Source organism: Moschus berezovskii, chromosome 16 (genome assembly GCF_049115385.1).
Source record: "Moschus berezovskii isolate FMDL1 chromosome 16, NW_MosBer_1.0, whole genome shotgun sequence".
NCBI classification, from domain to species: Eukaryota; Metazoa; Chordata; class Mammalia; order Artiodactyla; family Moschidae; genus Moschus; species Moschus berezovskii.
Window position 1 is genome coordinate 18,780,983 of NC_142475.1, and position 22,281 is coordinate 18,803,263.

Consider the following 22,281-nt stretch of genomic DNA (forward strand, 5'->3'; position numbering starts at 1 on the left):
AAAAAGTAATATAAGCCTTTGTAAATGCTGGAAACTATGAAACAGAACCTAAAAAAATATTTACCCCCAAACCTACCAATTGGAATCAACCTTTGTCCATATTTCTGTGTAATAGGCAGGAAGCCACCACTGCTGGGGGTTCCTTTCCAGAAGACTTGGGCCCCCTCAGCTGAGCGGCAAGCATGTACTAGGGTGAGCAGTGTTTGTCACCATACTGCTTATGACCCTTATAATGGAAGTGATTTACTTGAACACCACATAAATTAAGGAAATGTGAGTGAGAAAGCAAAGAGTGTTATTGCTTTTTTTTTTTCCTAAGAGAGTTGTTTCTATGCAAAGTAGATTGAAGGCTTCGGAAAGATGCCATAAGACAAGATTTTTTAAATAAAAGGATTCTACACTCAGGAGGCCTTGCAAGGGTCTGCCCTGAGTGGCGCTGTCCTAGGTGCTGTGTTCCACCTTCTAGGACCATGCTGGGCAGGGTGGGCACAGGGTCGGAGGCAGCCATGTGGCTCGTCACAGGCTGGCTGCTTCCTTCCACTAAATGAGGATCTGGAAATGAACACTGTGTACCTGACCTTGTGTTCTCTCCCTTTGAGACAGGACCACTGGACTGGAAATCTCCAGAGCTAAAGGACTGGAGACTCTCAAGGAGACCTGTGAGTTCCGTACACTGTGAGGCTCTCCTCCACATGGGTCCTCAGGTCAGTGACTCACGGGATAAATTGGCTATAACTTTAACTAAGCACCAGCTCAAGTTTCCCCCTGCTGTCCCAAGGAAAGGACCTTGCTTTTCCTTCTGGCTTCCATGATTTGGAATGTGCCCCAGGATATTTAGGGATCAGTCAAATTCAGCCAAAACTGTGTTGGTTAAGATTCCCATCTGTTTCTGTTCCATCGCTCAGTCGTGTCCGACTCTTTGCGACCCCGTGGACTGTAGCCTACCAGGCTTCTCCGTCCATGGGATTCTCCAGGCAAGAATACTGGAGTGGGTTACCGTTTCCTTCTCCAGGGGATCTTCCCGACCCAGGGATCAAACCCGGGTCTCCCACATTGGAGGCAGACGCTTTAACCTCTGAGCCACCAGGGAAGCCCAAGATTCCCATCTAGATGCTCTATTTAAGAAGGTCGGAGAGCAGGAAACATTCCTGGATGGAGTCCCAGCTCGGTCCCATGGCTGGAGAGGCCTCTGTCTGTCCCGGGTCCCTACGTAGGGAGCTTCCCAGAAAATTTTGGGCAAGATGAATGGCCCAGGCAGAGGCCACCTCATATACCATCCACCCCTCCACCGGCATCACTGCCCTGACGGTCCAGAGGGCTCTCGCAGTGGGCTCTGTTGTCCTTGCCTGTCTGGACTCGTCCCAGTATTGCTGTAGGGACCCAGTCCTCATCCCATTGGATGCCCTTTGGTGGGCCGATCAATCAAGGTGTAGGAGTGGGGGGCAGGGGGCCATTTGACCATAGTGAGGCCAGTGAGATGCCTTCTCCTGGGATCTGAATTTTGAGCTAAGGGCAGAAAACGGTGGGACAGCATCCAAGGGAGACCCTCACCTCATTCCTGCTGACTGAGAACTCGAGAGCAGCCCCAGTTCCTGTCCCCCTTGAGCCTGGAGATTCAGATTTCTCTTTGATTCTGTCAGCTACCCATAGGTTCCACTGAGATCTGTTTGTGTTAGAGTGCTGCTGCTGCTGCTGCTGCTAAGTCACTTCAGTCGTGTCCGACTCTGTGCGACCCCATAGACGGAAGCCCACCAGGCTCCCCCGTCCCTGGGAAGCCAGAGCTAAATACTTCTGACTGTAACCGAAGAATCCTGAGGGACATAACTCATAGTGGGGGGGGTGTGTGTGTGTATGTATACAAACACATGTGTGTGCTTTGCCCTGGAAGCACAGCCTGGGTCTGCATTTTCAGAGTCGATCATGCAACACACATATATTCAGTTTATCACATATATTACTTTCACTAATATCTAGGCCATTGAGGTAGTATACAAAACAAAAAAGGAAATAAAATTCAATGCTTTATTTCAAGGCTATGGCGTGTATGTGTTTACACTTAGCCAGGAGAAAAATCCCACCGATATATTACATCACATCTCGTGGACACTGATTAGATTATGAGCCAAGTCCTCCCACATCGGTGGGGTGGTGGTTGGTGGTGAGGGGTTGGGTAGGGAGTATGGCTGTTTCTCCTGCATGCCCCTGCCCACCAGCAAACAACTGATTGTTCCACAGGGTCAACGCTGATCTAATCTAGGCCAATCATATTTTTCTCCATGGCACTCAGAAAGGGAATGGGGCCAGAGGGGAGGGCAGAGCTGGAGAGAGGAAGGGAGAAAAGCAGAGAGAAAGGTAGAAAGAGTCAGTTTCCTCCAGGTGCTCAACCATGAACACTTGAATGGGGTGGGAAGCTGTCTTCTGCCCACCAGGGAACAAGTAGCCAAACCATGTAGTTTTTAAGGAAGAATGAAGGGACTGCCAGAGAGAAACCAGAGAGGCAGCCACCCACCCAGCTGCTGGCCACAGCTCTCTTTTGGTACCCAGCTGCGTGCCTGTCTTGGGATTCTGTGAGAGCCTTGGGTCCTGATAACGTACTCCTATGCGTATAACCAGTTCAGGTGGGTTTCTGTGCTTGCAACTCAGAATCCAATCAATATAAACATAAATTCCATGTGCTGTGGAAACACAACCTACAGAATGACCTTCTCAAGGAGTAAGGAGAGGTTTCAAGGCCCCCCTGAAGAAAGAAGGCATTTCATTCCTCTTTCTTTAGAAGCACACTGTTCACCGTTCCTTAAGCACCAAGATGCTTGTCTCAGGTCTGTTCAGTTCAGTTCAGTTGCTCAGTCGTGTCCGACTCTTTGAAACCCCATGGACAGTAGCACGCCAGGTCTCCCTGTCATTACCAACTCCCAGAGTTTACCCAAACTCATGTCCATTGAGTCGGTGATGCCATCCAACCATCTCATCCTCTGTCGTCCCCTTCTCCTCCTGCCTTCAATCTTTCCCAGCATCAGGGTCTTTTCAAATGAGTCAGTTCTTCGCATGAGGTGGCCAAAGTATTGAAGTTTCAGCTTCAGCATCAGTCCTTCCAATGAATATTCAGGACTGATTTCCTGTAGGATGGACTGGTTGGATCTCCTTGCAGTCCAAGGGACTTTCAAGAGTCTTCTCCAGCACCACAGTTCAGAAGCATCAACTCTTTGGCTTTCAGCTTTCTTTGTAGTCCAGCTCTCACATCTATATATGACAACTAGAAAACCATAGCTTTGATTAGATGGACCTTTGTTGGCAAAGTGATGTCTCTTGTTTCTTAATATGCTGTCTAGGTCAGTCATAACTTTTTTCCAAGGAGCAAGTGTCTTTTAATTTCATGGCTGCAGTCACCATCTGCAGTGATTTTGGAGCCCAAGAAAAGAAAGTCTGTCACTATTTCCACTGTTTCCCCATCTATTTGCCATGAAGTGATGTGACCAGATGCCATGATCTTAGTTTTCTGAATGTTGAGTTTTAAGCCAGTTTTTTCATTCTCCTCTTTCACTTTCATCAAGAAGATCTTGAGTTCTTCTTCGCTTTCTGCCATAAGGGTGGTGTCATCTGCATATCTGAGGTTATTGATATTTCTCCTGGCAATCTTGATTTCAGCTTATGCTTCATCCAGCCCAGCGTTTCTCATGATGTACTCTGCATGTAAGTTAAATAAGCAGTGTAACAATATACAGCCTTGATGTACTCCTTTCCCTATTTGGAACAAGTCTGTTGTTCCATGTCCAGTTCTAACTGTTGCTTCCTGACCTGTATACAGGTTTCTCAAGAGTCTGTATCTCCATTGAATCTTCTAAGGGAGATTAGTTGAATTCTATTTCATTACAGGAAACAACTATATACAAATATAGGTGCCTATTTTTATATTTAGGGTAACTACTCCCAAGAGACTCACAGAATTAGACATTCTAATATTGGCACATGACGCTTTGGTAGCCATGTCGTACTGCGGTTCAACAGCTTCCATCGGTGTGTTCCATGAACGGAAAACATGTTACCATCATAGAGGAAGATATGAAGCAAGCCTGACATTGTCCTGTCCCTCACACGAGCACCATCAGAGGTCACACTTAATGAGTTTTACTGGTGTAGACTTAACACTGGACAAAGTCTTTTCCTGTCAGAGTTGCCATGTCTGGGACTCCCCTGGTGGTCCAGTGGTTAAGTGCTTCCAATGCAGGTGACCAGGGTTCCATCCCTGGTTGAGGAACTATGATCCTGCATGCCATGTTATCAGGCCAAAGAAAGAAAAGAAAAAAACAACAAAACAAAACAAACCAAAGACCCCTCCGTTGCCATGTCTAAGAATTCTAGGGTCCCATCTAAGATCTCACTAACGTCATGCATCAGTAGAGCTAATTGAGAGGCATTGTTTAGACCTATGCTCTTGTCCCCAGGACACACCTTTAGTGATTTTGGAGTGACTTACCTGATTTGAAAATTTGGGGAGATTAACTAAACATGTTATTTCAGCTTCTTTATGTCTTTCATCCCCTTGAACAGTACTATGGGCAGCATTGGCTTTCTCTGCTCTTCCATAGGGGATTTTGCAGGCCTGGAACCAGGTGGGGACCAGAACTCAATTCAGGTTGCAGGCCCAATTTCATTCTTCCACTAAGCCACAACCTCGTGTGTACCTCTCTCAGTAGGAGGGATGACATTCGGCCTCCATCTTTAATCTTTTTTGTGTGTCTCATCTTGTTCAGAATCTAGGTGAAAAAAAGGAGTATAATTTAATCGGGACCTCTTTGGAGACCTCAACAAATGGTTCCTCCGATTTTCCCAGTCCTATCTTATACATGCTGAGTTTCAGTGTTTCCCAGCTGCTAGTAAGGGAAGATATAGTTTCCTATGTTCAAGAGATGCTTTTATAAAACCATCATCTGTAAAAGTTTTACAAGTCCTGACATCAAATTCATAATAGCATTTTGCAGCAACTTCACTGACTTTATTCACATGTAAAATCAAACTCTTTGACATGTTCATCTTCTTTTTCAGTTTGATAGCATTATCATCCTTTATTATCTCATTTATCCTAGCTCTGATTATGTTTTTTATGACAATTATTAATTTGTTTTTCAGATAGTGTCATTCTTTTTTTTCTTACAGTTTTATTGAGATATAATTGTCATATAACATTAAGTTTAAGGTGTACAGCATAATAAGTTGATTTACATACCTCATGAAATGATTATCACAATAAGTTTAGTGAACGTCCATCATCTCATATAGATACAACATTAAAGAAATAGAAAAATATTCCTGTGATGAGAACTCAAGATTTACTCTCAACTATTTTTATATGTAATATATAGCAGTGTTAGAGGGGGGCACGGAAACCCACTCCAGTGTTCTTGCCTGGAGAATCCCATGGAAGAGGAGCCTGGCAGGCTACAGTCCATAGGGTTGCAGAGTCGAACACGACTGAAGTGACTTAGCACGCACGCATGCAGCATGCATGCAGCAGTGTTAAATGCATTTGTCATGTACATTATACCCCTAGTGCTTATTTATCCTATAACTGGAAATGTGTACCTTTGGATTGCCTTCATCAATTCCCTCTCCTCCAACCCCACATCTGTAACCTCAAATCTGATCTCTTTTTCTATGAGTTTGTTTGTTGAAGTATAATTGACCTGTATTGTGTTAGTTTCTGACACAGGACAGTGACTGAATATTTCTATACTTTTCAAAATGATTACCATGATAAGTCTAGTTGTCACTTGTCATCATTCAAAGATAGCATATAATTATTGACTATAATCCACAGTGTACATTTCATACCCATGGCTAATTTATTTTGCAACCAGGGGTTTGCACGCCTTAATCTTTCTCACCCAATTCTTCTCTCACACCTCCCTACACCTCTTCTCTCTGGCAATCATCTCTTTGTTCTCACAGACATGAAAGTGAAAGTCGCTCATTTGTGTCCAATTCTGTGCAACCCCATAGACTATATAGAATTCTCCAGGCCGGAATACTGGAGTGGGAAGCCGTTCCCTTCTCCAGGGGATCTTCTCAACTTAGGGATTGAACCCAGGTCTCCCGCATTGCAGGCAGATTCTTTACCAGCTGAGCCACCAGGAAAGCCCAAGAATACTGGAGTGGGTAAGCCATCCCTTTTCCAGGGGATCTTCCAGACCCAGGAATCAAACTGGGGTACCCTGCATTGCAGGAGGATTCTTTACTAGCTGAGTTACCAGGGAAACCCTCTCACAGATATAGTCATTATTATTATTATTTTTGCTGTGGGATCTTAGTTCATCAACCTGGGATTGAACCAGTGCCCCTGAATTAGAAGCATGGAGTTTTAAACATTGCACAGCCAGGGAAGTCCCAATCTTTCTTTACATAATAGATAATATTTTTTATTTCCATAGAGAAGTAGACTCAATACTTTTCTGAAAATCGGTGGTCTTCTCAGTCTAAAATTTCCCCCAACTTACGATAAAGGCATAGGAGCAAAACAATATTAGAAAAATAGTGGAAGAATGATTAGGAATGGCAGCTGACATTCAGCCCGAGGATTGTATAGATGCAGAACAAGAGTAAACAGGAGGCAACGATCTTTGCTTAGGGCCTTTAATGATGTGGGCCCAGGGCTGCCAGGTCATCTGATTTCCAAACAGAAGCTGAAATCAGATTTTTACATTAAATTTCACTTAAAAAAATACTACCTCAATTTTAAAAAGAATCACTGAGCATATCCACAAAATACATTTTTTGGCAGAATCCTCCATAATCCCATCGGGGCTGCCAGTTTGTTTATTATCAGAACCCACAGGGAGATTCTAAGGTGGTTGGACATAGCTGACTACCTGTGTTATGAGATCTGTTTGGGGAGGACTGGGCCCCTCTTAGGAACAGGCTGTCTTCCTTTGTAAGGGTTGAGACCCTTGGAACAGGGGATAGAGCAGGTGGGGATGGTGGGGTGATCCTGGCTAAGCATCTAGTTTGCTATTAGCCTGGGGCAGCCGAAGCTGCAGGTGACTCCCCAGTGCTTTCTCTGAGATTCCAAGCTGACGATGTCCACTCTGAGGCTTTCTTTCCCTTAATTTTTCTTTCCTTCCAACCTGCCCATTCTCACTGCTTCCACTGAAAATCAGAGCAGTTCAGTTACAGTTTCAGGTTCTGGAGATCCGTGTGTACTTGGTAAATTCTAATCACTGCGGGACATGGCTAAACAGCTGAACCAAGGACTGCAGTAACTAACCAAAAAGGCAGAATATCTGGGATAAAATACAGCAGCTGGAAAAAACAAAACAGCATTTCATTTGCTGTGGAGAAAACATAATCATTAAAGAACCCCAAATGAAGACGACTACTTTTTTTTTTTTTAATCTTTTGTTCACTCTGTGTGCCGTGTGGGATCTTAGTTCCCAAACCAGGGATGGAACCCACACCCCCAGCACTGGCGGCACGGACTCTTAACCCCTGGACTGCCAGGGAAAGCCTGAAAACTACTTTTTATGAGAAATCTGTAGAACATGTTACGCTCTCCTCCCTTTCTGAGAGGATGTGTACACATAATACACACTTACACGTTACACAATGTTTTCACACAGGTATACTATTTTAATAAGACTTTTGTTTTAATAAATTGTATTAAAAATACGTTTTTGAGTACATTTCTGTTAAGTGATTATTTGGATATCCACTTTTGAAAGATTGCTTATCCAAGTTTATTGGGTCATATCCAATTGCATTATCTTTTCTTATGGATTTGTAGAAGTCTGTATTCTTTCTCTCTCTCTCTCTCTCTTTTTTTTTTTTGTGGCCTACTCCAAGGTCAGGTTTCCCTGGTGTCTCAGATGGTAAATTATCCATCCGCCTGCAACGCTGGAGAGGCAGATTCCATCCCTGGGTCAGGAAGACCCCTGGAAAAGGACATGGCAACCCACTCTAGTATTCTTGCCTGGAGAATTCCGTGGACAGAGGAACCTGCTGGGCTACAGTCCATGGGGTCACAAAGGGTTGGACGTAACTGAGTGACTAACACATACACTTCAAGGTCATGCTGATATTTTTCTGTTATCTGCTTCTGGACGGTTTATTGTTTTTCATTTAATATTTAAAATTATAATCCACTTGGAATTAACTTATTTTGTGCGAGGTAGGGGTCAAGTCCTTTTTTGCTTCCTTTCCTTTCCACTTCCCTTCCTCCTTCATCTGGATATCCTATTGGCCCAGAGTCACTTTCTAAAAACACTGTCCTGTTCCCACAACACTGTATATAAATTTGTCATAAATGAAGATGTGTGAGTCTATTCATTTTTCAAGTTTTTTTAAAATAATTTTTTGTAAGCTTTAAAAACCACCCATATGCGGTAGGCAGTCTCCAAGATGGCCCCCAAAGCTCTCGCCTCCTGATATTTACACCCTGGCATAGTTCCCTCCCATATTGCACCAAGATCGGTTTGTGTGACTTATAGAATACAGCAGAAAAATGGAATGTCACCTCCAAAATTAAGTTATAAAAGATACCACGATCTCCCTCTCTCTCTCTTTCTCACTTGTTCTTGGGGAAGCCAGCAGTCATTTCTGAAGGATACTCACACATCCTTGTGGAGAGATTCACTTGGCAAGTAATTGAGCCCTTTGTCCAACAGTCCATGAAACAAGTATGTGAGTGAACTCGGGAAGAGATCCTCTGGCCGTCAGGTGACTGCGGACCTGGCTGATGGCTTGACCACAGCCTCATAACAGATCACAGCCAGAAGCACCCAGCAGAGCTGCTGCCACACGCCTCACTCTCTAAAACCAAGTGAGACAATAAGTTTTTGTTGTTTCAAGTCTCGAAATTTGGGGGTAGATTGTTACACAGCGTGCATGCGTGCTAAGTTGCTTCAGTTGTGTCCGACTCTTTGTGACCCCCATGGTCTGTAGCCCCCTCCCAGGTTCTTCTGTCCATAGAATTTTCCTGGCAAGAATACTGGAGTGGGTTGCCATGCCCTCCTCCAGGGGATCTTCCTGACCCAGGGATCGAAACTGCATCTCCTGTAACTCCTTCATTGCAGGCAGATGCTTAACTGCTGAGCCACTGGGGAAACCCTGTTACAAAGCAACAGATAACAAATATATCATTATTCCATTTTAAAAAATGTTTACATATTCAAAACTACAAGCAGAGTTGCTAAAATTTTCACTTTATTATGAGTCGTTGAAATGATAAAGGCACTTAATGACTAATGCCTTACACTTCTGCTTCATTGACTACACTGAAGCCTTTGACTCTGTGGATCACAAACTGTGGAAAATCCTTCAAGATTTTTGGAGTATAAAATACCAGACCACCTTATCTTCCTCCTGAGAAATCTGTATGCAGGTAAAGAAGTAATAGTTAGAACCAGACATTGAACAACACACTGGTTCCAAATAGGAAAAGGAGTATGTCAAGGCTGTATATTGTCACCCTGCTTATTTAACTTATATGCAGAGTACATCATGAGAAATGCTGGGCTGGATGAAGCACAGCTGGAATCAAGATTGCCAGGAGAAATATCAATAACCTCAGATATGCAGATGACACCACCCTTAAGGCAGAAAGTGAAGAGGAACTAAAGAGCCTCTTGATGAAAGTGAAAGAAGAGAATGAAAAACTGGCTTAAAACTCAACATTCAAAAAACTAGGATCACATCATCTGGTCCCATCAGTTCATGGCGAATAGATGGGGTAACAATGGAAACAGTGACAGACTTTATATTTTTCTTGGACACCAAAATTACTGCAGATGGTGACTGCAGCCATGAAATTAAAAGACATTTGCTCCTTGGAAGAAAAGTTAAGACAAACTACACAGCATATTAAAAAGCAGAGACGTTACTTTGCCAACAAAGGTCCATATAGTCAAAGCTATGAATTTTTCATTAGTCATGTATGGATGTGAGAGTTGGACCATAAAGAAAGCTGAGCCCTGAAGAACTGATGCTTTTGAATTGTGGTATTGGAGAAGACTCTTGAGAGACCCTTGAACTGCAGGGAGATCCAACCAGTCCATCCTGGGGGAGATCAGTCCTGAATATTCACTGGAAGGACTGATGCTGAAGCTGAAACTCCAAAACTTTGGCCACCTGATGCGAAGAACTGACTCATTTGAAAAGACCCTGATGCTGAGAAACATTGAAGGCAGGAGGAGAAGGGGACGACAGAGGATGAGATGGTTGGATGGCATCACTGACTTGATGGACGTGAGTTTGGGTGAGCTCTGGAAGTTGGTGATGAACAGGGAGGCCTGGTCTGTTGCAGCCTATGGGGTCTCCAGGAGTCGGACAGGACTGAGCCACTGAACTGAACTGAATGCCTTACATGTCACAAAATCACAGGCAGTTCTGACTTCGAGCCACCAGTGCTACAGAAAGTATGAAGCAGCCAGAGATAGAATGAGAAATGCAAGATTAAATCTGGGATTCCAGGACAATTTCTGTGGGTCCCTCCTTCTGGACAATTTATGATTCTGGTAGAAGCCAAAGAACTCTATTTCTCTAAAATCCTTAAGATGAAGAGTGGTTGGTCGCCTTTCTTCACCTGTCTTCATGCCTACAGCCGTCTCAAGTTATTAAATTGCTTTAAATACCAGCTGGAAAATGCAATGAGTATTTAAGATACAATGTGCAGAGCACTTTGCCTGGGGCACATAGTCAATGAAAGAAAGTCTTAGGAGGTAAGACTGAGTAAGCGGATGTCTTTTTGGTAAACTGATGTCCTTTTGCTCTTGGCCATTAGAGCCGGGATGAGCCATACAGGAGCCATGCACCAGCTGGCCCAATGAAGTGGTAGATTCCTAAAGGCGACCTGATAGTTTCTCAGGTCTGTGGTTTTGGTACCACTGCTTGCCTGTTGTGAAAAAAAGTCCCTGGATACACGGAAGGGCATGTTACAAATACAGATTCCTGAGCCTCATCCCTGGGTATTCTAAGTCATTGAGTTAGAGGTCAGGTCAGGAAATGTGCATTCGTGACAGCCTCTTATGGAGATTCTGTGCACATCCAGGTTTGAGACCGAGTTCTAGGAGATTCTCAGTGGGCTGGCTCTGTTACCTCCAAGTCTTACGTGCTCTTTCTATCTCTCAATTCAGAGCCTCATCATAAAACTGTCCCTGATAATTCCTGAGACTCTTTTGTTTCTGGGGACCTACATGACTTTAGGGCACCTTGTTTCTTACACAGTTTCTGATCTTTTTGCTTTCTTGGTTTGAACATCACCTGATATTTTGGGAAAGAAATTCCCTACTCCAAACTTTGTAACTTCACCCTCAGCTTGGTCTTCACCAGCTCTCAGGGGAGAGTCATATCATTTTGCTTAAATGTCATATTTTAAAACTGAGCGCCTCCCTCAATGCACACACATGTGTGCATATGGGTGCACACAAACATACACACATAAACACACATAACACACTTATTTCCCACGCTCTCTCCCACCCAGGCAGGGGCCAGTGGAGGATGGAGAAGCCAGCTGGTTCCACATTCAGGTTCTTGAAAGCCTTGTCTGAAGCCCTCCATACTCAGTTCCATCCGTCCACTCCCTTCCCTGTGGCATCACGGTCAAATCAATGTGGACACTGAGTCTGGATTTTGTTGCTTTCAAAAACATTTTTGGGTATAAAAAAATTAAACTCACATAGCAAGTAGAGAGAAAAATATAACAAGTCCTCATAGACCCATTCACCCAAATTCAGTAATTATGAAAAAATTTGCCACATTTACTTTATCTACTCTTTTTCTCCCTTCTGTTGAATTCTTTCAAGCTAGCTTCAGACATTTCAGACATCTAAATTGGGCAATACTATGAGGCTGTCTTGCCAGGAGAATCCAGGGACGGGCCTGGTGGGCTTCCGTCTATGGTGTCACACAGAGTCGGACATGACTGAAGTGACTTAGCAGCAGCAGCGGCAGGGACTTCCACGATAGTCCAGTGGTTCCCTAGTCAGGGAACTAAGATCCCGCATGCCCCTCAGGGCAGCTAAAAAGAAAAAAGAAATTAACAAAACTATATATAGAGAAAAATAAATGTCCTTAGACCTGGAACTGATTGATAAAACAAATATTTTTAATTATTAGTTTTTAATGTGTCATACACTGCAAATGGACTCTCAGATTTATATTCAAAGTCCTGTAGACTATCTGGGAGATAATAAGATTTGATCAATTTAGATACCAAGAAAAAAACTATTTCGGAATCAAGGATAGTTTACTGGAATTCATTAATTACGTTGCTTTTTCCAGAGTGCTGCCCTCATAAACACTGCCATTATATCCTGGTACTCGGGCCAGGTTGTAGCAACTTCACTTGTTTGAGCAGAGAAGGCAGTGGCACCCCACTCCAGTATTCTTGCCTGGAAAATCCCATGGACGGAGGATCCCATAGGCTGCAGTCCATGGGGTCTCGAAGAGTCGGACACGACTGAGTGACTTCACTTTTTTCATGATTTGTCTTTCTGGTAAATATTCTGTCTTCCTGTCTGGAAAACTGCTACTTAGACACCAGTCATGGGCTTCTTCATATGGCTTCTGCATCCAATGCCCGAGCCCATGATGCCAAGGTGCATCTCTGTATTACCACATACATTTCTCAAACATGTTTCTTGTCTAAATCAAGATCCAAACCAGGTCCACAAATTACGTTTAGTGGTTTGTCTTTTATACCCATTTTAATGTAGATTTCTCCCCACCTCACAAGCCATTGACTTGTTGCAGTAAGTAAGTCTGTTTCCCACAACCTTCCCAACATTCTACATGTGTTGGTGTGACTCCTTTGGAGTCATTCAACTTGTTTCCCTCTCTTCCTTGTTTCCAGAGGCTTGATTAGGTTGCTTCAGTTTTTTAGGCAATAAGTGATGCCATAGGCTTTTTCATGGAATACTTCAGAAAGCCTGTAGTATCTGGTTGTTTTGCTTTTCATGATGCTAAGATCGTTCAGTGACTTTTTTTTTTTCCTAAGTCTCTTTAGTCGTGTCCGACTCTGTATGACCCCGTGGATGGCAGTCCACCAGGCTCCCCCTTCCCTGGGGTTCTCCAGGCAAGAACACTGGAGTGGGTTGCCAGTGGCTTTAGGGGATACCAACCCGATAGCTCATTCTAAAGTTTCCTAGTACCAGTTCATCACATTAGTTTCATCCACTGACAATCCCAAGTGAGTTCTGAAGAATTTCTGCTACAACAGCACCGCTGATCCACTGGGTAAACCTGCCTCCAGTCATCCATCGTACTACTTCACTCTGAACCTCCAGGAGATGTGGCTTCCTGTAGTGACTGTATCGCCAAACTCTAGAAAACTGCTTCTTAAACCTTTAATGTGCATATAAATCCTATTAAAATATAGGTCTAATTTAGGAGGCTTGAGGGTCTATATTTCTAACCAGCTCCAGGCTATTCCAATATTGCTGATCTGTGGCTATACTTTTCTGAGCAAGGCCCTCAGTTCAGTTCAGTTCAGTTCATTTCAGTCGCTCAGTCATGTCCGACTCTCCGCGACCCCATGAATCACAGCACGCCAGGCCTCCCTGTCCATCACCAACTCCCGGAGTACACTCAAACTCATGTCCACAGAGTCGGTGATGACATCCAGCCATCTCATTCTCGGTCTTCCCCTTCTCCTCCCGCCCCCAACCTTTCCCAGCATCAGAGACTTTTCCAGTGAGTCAACTCGTCGCATGAGGTGGCCAAAGTATTGCACTTTCAGCTTTAGCATCAGTCCCTCCAATGAACACCCAGGATTGATCTCCTTTAGAATGGACTGGTTGGATCTCCTTGCAGTATAAGGGACTCTCAAGAGTCTTCTCCAACACCACAGTTCAAAAGCATCGATTCTTCGGCGATCAGCTTTCTTCACAGTCCAACTCTCACATCCATACATGACCACGGGAAAAACCATTACCTTGACTAGACGGACATTGGTTGACAAAGTAATGTCTCTGCTTTTTAATATACTATCAAGGTTGGTCATAACTTTCCTTCCAAGGAGCAAGCATCTTTTAATTTCATGGCTGCAATCAGCATCTGCAGTGATTTTGGAGCCCAAATAAATAAAGTCTGACACTGTTTCCACTGTTTTTCCATCTATTTCCCATGAAGTGATGGGACCAGATGCCATGATCTTTGTTTTCTGAATGTTGAGCTTCAAGCCAACCTTTTCACTCTCCTCTTTCACTTTCATCAAGAGGCTTTTGAGTTCCTCTTCACTTTCTGCCATAAGGGTAGTGTCATCTGCATATCTGAGGTTATCGATATTTCTCCCAGCAATCTTGATTCCAGCTTGTGCTTCTTCCAGCCCAGCGTTCCTCATGATGTACTCTGCATATAAGTTAAATAAGCAAGGTGACAATATACAACCTTGATGTACACCTTTTCCTACTTGGAACCAGTCTGTTGTTCCATGTCCAGTTCTAACTGTTGCTTCCTGACCTGCATACAGGTTTCTCAAGAGGAAGGTCAGGTGGTCTGGGATTCCCATCTCTTTCAGAATGTTCCACAGTTTATTGTGATCCACACAGTCAAAGGCTTTGGCATAGTCAATGAAGCAGAAATAGATGTTTTTCTGGAACTCTCTTGCTTTCTCCATGATCCAGCGGATGTTGGCAATTTGATCTCTGGTGCCTCTGCCTTTTCTAAAACCTGCTTGAACATCTGGGAGTTCACGGTTTACATACTGCTGAAGCCTGGCTTGGAGAATTTTGAGCATGACTTTACTAGCGTGTGAGATGAGTGCAATTGTGCGGTAGTTTGAGCATTCTTTGGCATTGCCTTTCTTTGGGATTGGAATGAAGACTGACCTCTTCCAGTCCTGTGGCCAGCGCTGAGTTTTCCAAATCTGCTGGCATATTGAGTGCAGCACTTTCACAGCATCATCTTTCAAGACTTGAAATAGCTCAACTGGAATTCCATCACCTCCACTAGCTTTGCTAGTAGTGATGCTTTCTAAGGCCCACTTGACTTCACATTCCAAGATGTCTGGCTCTAGGTCAGTGATCACGTTATCGTGACTATCTTGGTCGTGAAGATCTTTTTTGTACAGTTCTTCTGTGTATTCCTGCCACCTCTTCTTAATATCTTCTGCTTCTGTTAGGTCCATACCATTTCTGTCCTTTATCGAGCCCATCTTTGCATGAAATGTTCCCTTGGAATCTCTAATTTTCTTGAAGAGGTCTCTTGTTTTTCCTATTCTGTTGTTTTCCTCTATTTCTTTGCATTGATCACTAAGGAAGACTTTCTTATCTCTCCTTGCTATTCTTTGGAACTCTGCACTCAGATGCTTATATCTTTCCTTTTCTCCTTTGCTTTTCGCCTCTCTTCTTTTCACAGCTATTTGTAAGGCCTCCTCAGACAGCCATTTCGCTCTTCTGCATTTCTTTTCCATGGGGATGGTCTTGGTCCCTGTCTCCTGTACAATGTCACGAACCTCCGTCCAGAGTTCATCAGGCACTCTATCAATCAGATCTAGTCCCTTAAATCTATTTCTCACTTCCACTGTATAATCATAAGGGATTTGACTAGGGCATCTCTAATAACTAAAATCCCACAAGAACCAGAAGGAGCTATGTACAGGCCACTCAGAGATTTTCAAGAAACTGGCCCTGAAAATCAGGGAGTCCATCTAAACTGGGCAACACTATAGGGCTGTCTTTCTGGCAAATCTGTCTTCCAGTCTGGAAAATTGCTACTTAGAGACCAATCATGGCCTCCTTAAATGGCTTCTGCATGCAATGCCCGAGCCCATGATGAGACCCTTCTCACTGGGCTGGACCACTTAGATTTAGCCTCTTCCTTCTCCTTTCCTCATGCATATTTCTGCTGTTAAGTTCTGCAATAAGAGATGGAAAAAGTACAGTTAAAAATATTCTATGTTCTGGTTGTCTCCAGAACTTAGTATACTGGAAGTACGTGGACAAGTATGTGCCATAGAGGACTGTCTGCTATCTCCAGAGTACCTTGGAAAAGGTCAGGGCTTTTGGCCAGACCCCCCTGGAAGAACTGATAACGTGTGATGCAGGGGAGGGAAGGGGCTGTACCAAGACCAGGGTAATAAAAGCAAATTATCCCCAGCAGTGAAAGTCATCTGTCCCCATAGACAACTGCCCTAGAGTTTTTGCTGTCTAAATCTCAATGCTCCCAATTGGCATCCACTCACTCATATCTCTTGGCTTGATGTCCTAGATCATGTACTAGTTTTGAGATCTCCTAAGGCTTCCTGGGTGGCTCAGATGGTAAAGAAACTGCCTGTAATGGGGGAGACCCATGTTTGACCTATGTACAGTTCTAAATTGGGCAACATTATAGGGCTGTCTTTCTGGAAAATCCTGGGTCAGGAGGATCCTCTGGAGAGAGGAATAGCTACCCACGCCAGTATTCTTGCCTGGAGAATTCCATGGACAGAGGAGCCTGGTGGGCTACAGTCAACCAGGTTACAAAGAGTCGAAGACGACTGAGTCACTAACACTTTAACGCCTTGGCTCACTCACTTAAGCTTTAAGGTCCTTCCAAATATTCTCCCTGGTATTTTTTGGATCCATCTTCCAATTTCATGCATGCTTTATGGCTCTGCTTACACTTGTGATTATGGTGGGGGGATGGTCCCAAGCCTTGGACAAAGACAGCTCCCTCCTACATGTAGCCCTGCACACTCCATATCCGGCCACATTGAACTCAGGTCTCTGCGTGCAGAAGACCAGTTGGGATGAATCTGAGCAACTGGAGTTAGGTTGGGAAACATCTCAATTCCTAGATGAGGTTCCCCTGTGTGCACTGAGGAACTGCTGAAGGTTATCAAGCAGGAAACCAGCAGTTCCATGATATTAGGTTATTTGAATATGTTTTCCAGGTTGAGACATTTTTTAAGAGTATTTTGAGGCATCGACAATGAGCTGCTGCTGCTAAGTCACTTCAGTCGTGTCCGACTCTGTGCGACCCCATAGACGGCAGCCCACCAGGCTCCCCCGTCCCTGGGATTCTCCAGGCAGGAACATTGGAGTGCGTTGCCATTTCCTTCTCCATCAACAACGAGCATGCCTCATTAAAAATCTCAGAACATTCTGTCCTCCTGCAGCCCAGCCATGGTCTCTGGGTTCTCACTGTGACATTTTCCCCCAGGTAAATGTCATCTCGTCTCAGTTTATTTATAGTTCATTTAGACCATTAAAGCAATAATAATTCCCAAAATAGTGATGCCCTGATATCAATGGGATACATGAAAAGCAGTTTAATATAAGAGTGAGATGAAAAGGGTGTTTTTTGTGTTTTTTTTTTTTTGGATGCACTAGGTCTTCATTGCTGCATGCGTTCAGTAGTCAGGGAGCACTGACTTAGTTGCCCTGTGGCATGTGGGATATCAGCTCCCTGATGAGGGATCAAACCCATGTCCCCTGCATTGTAAGTGGATTCTTAGCCACTGGACCTCCAAGCAAGTCCAAGAGAGTGGTTTTAATATAACTAATAACTTCCCTCTCATTCACTCCATCAACCCAATTTGTGCTATTTCTTTTAAGACCATGCTTAAAATATTTTTCTTCTATGAAGCCATTCCTGACTAAATCTACCACATCTTGAATCAGGAAGAATTTACATTTATAGCTAGGAGGTATCATGATACAGACTTTAGAATAAGGCAGATAAAGATTTGAATCCCAGATCTGTTACTTACATTATCCGAAATGAAGGTCAAATTTATCATCTGTATTATGAAGCTATCAATTCTGTGTTATCTCTATGAACACTTATTTTTAACTCAGTGGCAGTCTCCCACTACTTTCTTGTTAAGATAACCCAGATCTATTCAAATATTGGGTGGAGATTTCTTGATCTCATGAAAGATGGATCCAGCTCCTGACTTGTACAGACCATGTGACCCAGTTCTGGCCAATGAGATACAAGGTGAAGTCTGATGGGGGCTTCTGGGAAAGATTTTCATCCCTAAAGTACGTGCTGTCTACCTTCTTCCTGCTTTGAAACTTGGTTGTGTAAGAACATGAAAGTTTCTACTGTGAGAGGCAGATGAGTGCCAAGACACTGACTCAGAACTCTGAGTTATGAAACTGCTGACCAAATGCCAGCAATGGTGTTAAGTGCTGGGGAGACAATGAAAAGCCAGTAACAGATATCATCTCTGCCCTCCTGGAGCTCAGAGCCTAGTGGAAGGCGATGGCCAGCGATCAGACACTGTGCAAGTAAATATGAAATCACAACTGTGACAAGTGTTTTCAAGAAGAGGAACATGTTCCTGGATTAGTAAATCATGGAGAAATGTATCTTCTCAATATACCTATACATGATCTGGGAGAGTAGATGATGCTTCTCCAGGGATGAGATGATAGAGCACAATCTGAAGGAAGATTAGTAGCTAGTTGGATGAGGGATTAAAGAGACCAAGAGATTTAGGGATACAGAATAGCAAATGCAAAGACCCTGAGAAAGAGGGAACGTGATATATTCGCAATTGTACTTTTTTAAATTTGATCAAAGTTGTATATTTGTGGATGCAAACTACAATGTGTATAAACTATATGTAATTTTAAAAGTCAAATAATTACCTTGAGTAGTAATAATGAAAATGATATAGGTTAATATCATCGAAAATATCAATCCATGCCTCACTCCTCCCCAGTTTCCAATCCCACTCCTCAGGGGCAACCCTTTTTCATTATTTGAGCTTTCATTTTCAAATTCTAGCATTCACTTCTATATTTCTAAGAAGTATGCTGACTGGCGATGTATGCCAGTATGCAGAAGTATGCTGTTCTGACCATCGCCAGAACACAGTTCCGTGACCCAGGTCTGGCCAATGAGATAGAGGCATATAGGAGGCTTCAAGTGTCAGTGCTGGCATTTCTTTCTTCATAAATGACTTAGTTGAGGTAAGCACCACCCTCTTCTCCTCCTTACTGAATTAAGTATAGATGTAACGGCTAATGTTGAAGGGGTCATCTTGTGTCCACATGAAAAAGGCCAAGAGATTCTCAGAGACACCACAACTTACTGTTGGGACCAATGCTAACTTTCAGAGCATTTTTTTTTTTTTTTCAAATTAGAAAAACTAAATCCCATCTTTCTAAACTGCTGTTAATCAGCCTTGATATTACTAGCAGCCAAAAGCATTTCTAATTGATGTTTAGTTGCTAGTTTCTGATTTATGAATCTTGGGCAATAGGAATTGACTTTCTGTTATAGAAGATGACTATTTTGAGCTTCCCAGGTGACGTTAGTGGTAAAAAACCCACCTGCCAATGCAGAAGATGTAAGAGAAGTGGATTCAATCCCTGGGTTGGGAAGATCCCCTGGAGGAGGGCATGGCAACCTACTCCAGTATTCTTGCCTGGAAAATCCCACAGACAGTGGGGCCTGGTGGGCTGCAGTCCATGGGATCGCAATGAGTCAGACATGACTGAGCAACAAAGCAAGCAGACACGCAGATGGTAATTTAACTCTCAGAATCTTCCACACCGTCATCACCCACCATACCTGTATCTTCCTCCTTTCGTCTTCCCAGTTGAGGTTTATCACCAGTGTTAGTAAATTATCATTCAGTAATTCTATTATGATCATATGAATATTTTCACTGTTGAACCAAGTATGTAGTAAAATTAATTTGATTATATTTCCAGTCTTATATAATTTTCCCCCAGAGTTACTGAATGCTAAATATTTGTTTAGTTTTCTCTGTACCTATTCCTAATACTTTTCATACCCTCAAACAGCATCTCAATATAATTTTCCATAATGTTAAACTTAATTGTTGGGTTCAACCCTTCACCCCCACCCCAAGACCTCTGTTGGATGAGAGAATTTAGCTGTTCTCTAAGCCTGCTAAGCCATTGTCATTTTCTGCCATCCCTCTAACTTTCTCCTCTGTTGCCTCCCCTCTTTTCTGAATCTTAAGACTATTTCTTTCTTGGTTCTTTCTGTTCTCCCATGTCTTAATAGAGCACATTGTCTAGTATCTTTTTGAGAAAGGATGCAAGGTTTTAGAACTTGAGCTTCCGGAACTGAATTTTATTCTACTTTCATACGTCACTGATAACTTGTCTAGGCATATAATTCAGCATCTAAAGGTTTTTCCCCCCTAATATCTTGAAGCTGGCAGTATTATTGAATGAGCTAATATATTCCGATTCTTCTTTTTTTTTGGCCATGCCCCACAGCTTGTGGGATCTAGTTCACCAACTAGGGCCACGGCAGGTCGTGAAAGCCTGAAATCCTAACCAGTAGACCACCAGGGACTTCCATTTCTTCCTTTCTTTCTTTTTTTCTTATTCTTGATCCTTTGTGTCTGAGCAGTTTCCTCTTTGCTTGCTTCATTTTCTTTTCATTTCATTTTTCTGGGCTAGAAAGATCACCCCAGACATTTTATGATAATTGCTTCAATTTACATCATTTAGAACCCACTGTGCTGATCACTGTGTGGGTCATACCAATTAGAAGATTTTAACTACTGGAGCTCTTTAAAATCATATTTTATCTTTTCTCTGAAAATTTTCTTCCCAACATTTTTCCATTCTCTTTTTCTGAAATACCTCTTAGTCATGTATTAGATCTACCTGCCTGATCTTAAAATTGTCAATTTTTTTCCTCTTTTACTCTCTATTTTGTTGTCTTTTTGTTCTACTTTCTGGGAGATTTCCTAGATTCTATCTTCAAATATACCGTGGAAGGCTCTTTTTAGGCTTTCATACTGATATTTTAATGTCTATGAGCCCTTTTGACTCCCTGATGGTTGTTTCATTGCTTTTAAATAGTATGCTGATGCTCACTTCGGCAGCACATATACTAAAATTGGAACAATATACAGAAGACGAGCATGGCAAGTATGCAAGGATGACAAGCAAATTCATGAAGCATTCCATAAAAAAATTTAAAAAAAAGTAGCATGCTGTTCTTATTTCAAGGATGCAATGTTTTCTCATATTTTAATTATTCAATCTTTATTCCATCTTTGTACCATCTGTTTTCCTTAAAATCACTCTTTTAATTACATTGTGGTCAAGCCTTCATTTTGGAGGCTTTTCTCAAATGTCTGACCCCTAACCTCTTGTCTATATTTAAGAGTGTGGCAGAAAGAGCTCCTTAGAGACTCTCTGTATGAAGGTAGGACTTGTTGACTGATGGACTTTGTTGAAAGGAGATGTATTAGAGAATAGCCCTCTTTTCTTTCTTTCTTCCTTGCTTTCTTTCATTTCTTCCTTCCTTCCTTTCTCCCTTTTCTTTCTTCTCTTTCTTCTTTCTCCCCCCATTCTCTCTTTCTTCCTGATTGGGAAACACCCACATCAGTATCTGCAGATCTTTTCTCTAAGACCTTACAATTAATCCAGAGAAAGATCTTCTGATCTCCTGTTTTGAGGAGAGGCGTGGCTGCTGGTGGGATAAGCTTGGTTCCTGGCTCGCTGGGCTGGGTGGGGAAACTAGGAGATGGTATCTCACTGATTAGCATATGGCCTTCACAAACTCTCCTTGTTATAGGTCCAGTGCCTCACTCTTGATGATTCCCTCGATATACCCAAGTCTGCAGTCTTCCTGGTTCAGTTTGTCTAGAATACACTTCTGTCTCCTGCCAGAGTGGAGGAGGGATGGTGTTATGGGCTGAATTGTGCCCCCCACCTAAATTCACAGGTTGAGGTCCTAACCCTTCAGTTCAGTTCAATCACTCAGTTGTGTCCGACTCTTTGCGACCCCATGAATCACAGCACGCCAGGCCTCCCTGTCCAACACCAACTCCCTTAGCAGTGGCATACTCCATTTTATTGCACTTCACTTTATTGTGCTTTGTGTGCATTTTTTTTTTAACAAACAAAAGGTTTGTGGCAACCCTGCATCAAGCAAGTCTGTTAGCACCATTTTTCTAATGGCATTTGACCACTTTGTGTCTCTGTGTCACATTTTCATGATTTTTGCAATATTTCAAACTTTTAAGTTAGTATTATATTTGTTACAGTGATATGTGATGTGCTCCTTTACAATGTTTCTTTATTTATCTATTTGGCTGTGCTGCATCTTCGGTGCTGAGTGGATTTTTCTCTAGTTATAGCGAGCCAGGGCTATTCTTCCTTGCAGTGCACGGGCTTCTCACGGCAGTGGCTTCTCGTACTGCAGAGCAAGGGCTCTAGGCACATGGGCTTCAGTAGCTGTGGTGTGTGGGCTCAGTAGTTGCAGCTCCTGGGCTCTGGAGCACAGGTTCAATAGTTGTGTGCTTGGGCTTGATTGCTCCGTGGCATGTAGGATCTTCCTAGACCAGGATCGGATACATGCTTCCTG

The 22,281-nt window shown here is 43.0% G+C and overlaps 1 protein-coding gene and 1 non-coding gene across 5 annotated transcripts in view; one reads left to right on the top strand and one right to left on the bottom strand.

Annotated features, from left to right (window-relative positions):
* The window catches only part of LOC148775223 (uncharacterized), a 58,508-nt gene that overhangs the window by 24,870 nt on the left and 11,357 nt on the right, over positions 1-22,281 (bottom strand). For 3 of the 4 annotated variants that reach the window (XR_016039338.1, XR_016039337.1, XM_088844704.1), the window contains exon 2: positions 4,683-4,754. Coding sequence is in view for 1 of the 4 variants with exons in the window: in XM_088844704.1 (XP_088700830.1) it covers positions 4,683-4,754 (72 nt within the window). In the remaining 3 variants the exon portion in view is untranslated. Of the gene's footprint in view, positions 1-4,474; positions 7,552-22,281 lie in introns of those variants that run through there. The other variant, XR_016039339.1, reaches the window with a different exon arrangement.
* On the top strand, positions 20,776-20,882 carry LOC129560574 (U6 spliceosomal RNA). The gene has a single exon (XR_008686806.1). It is a non-coding gene; the product is annotated as a U6 spliceosomal RNA (small nuclear RNA).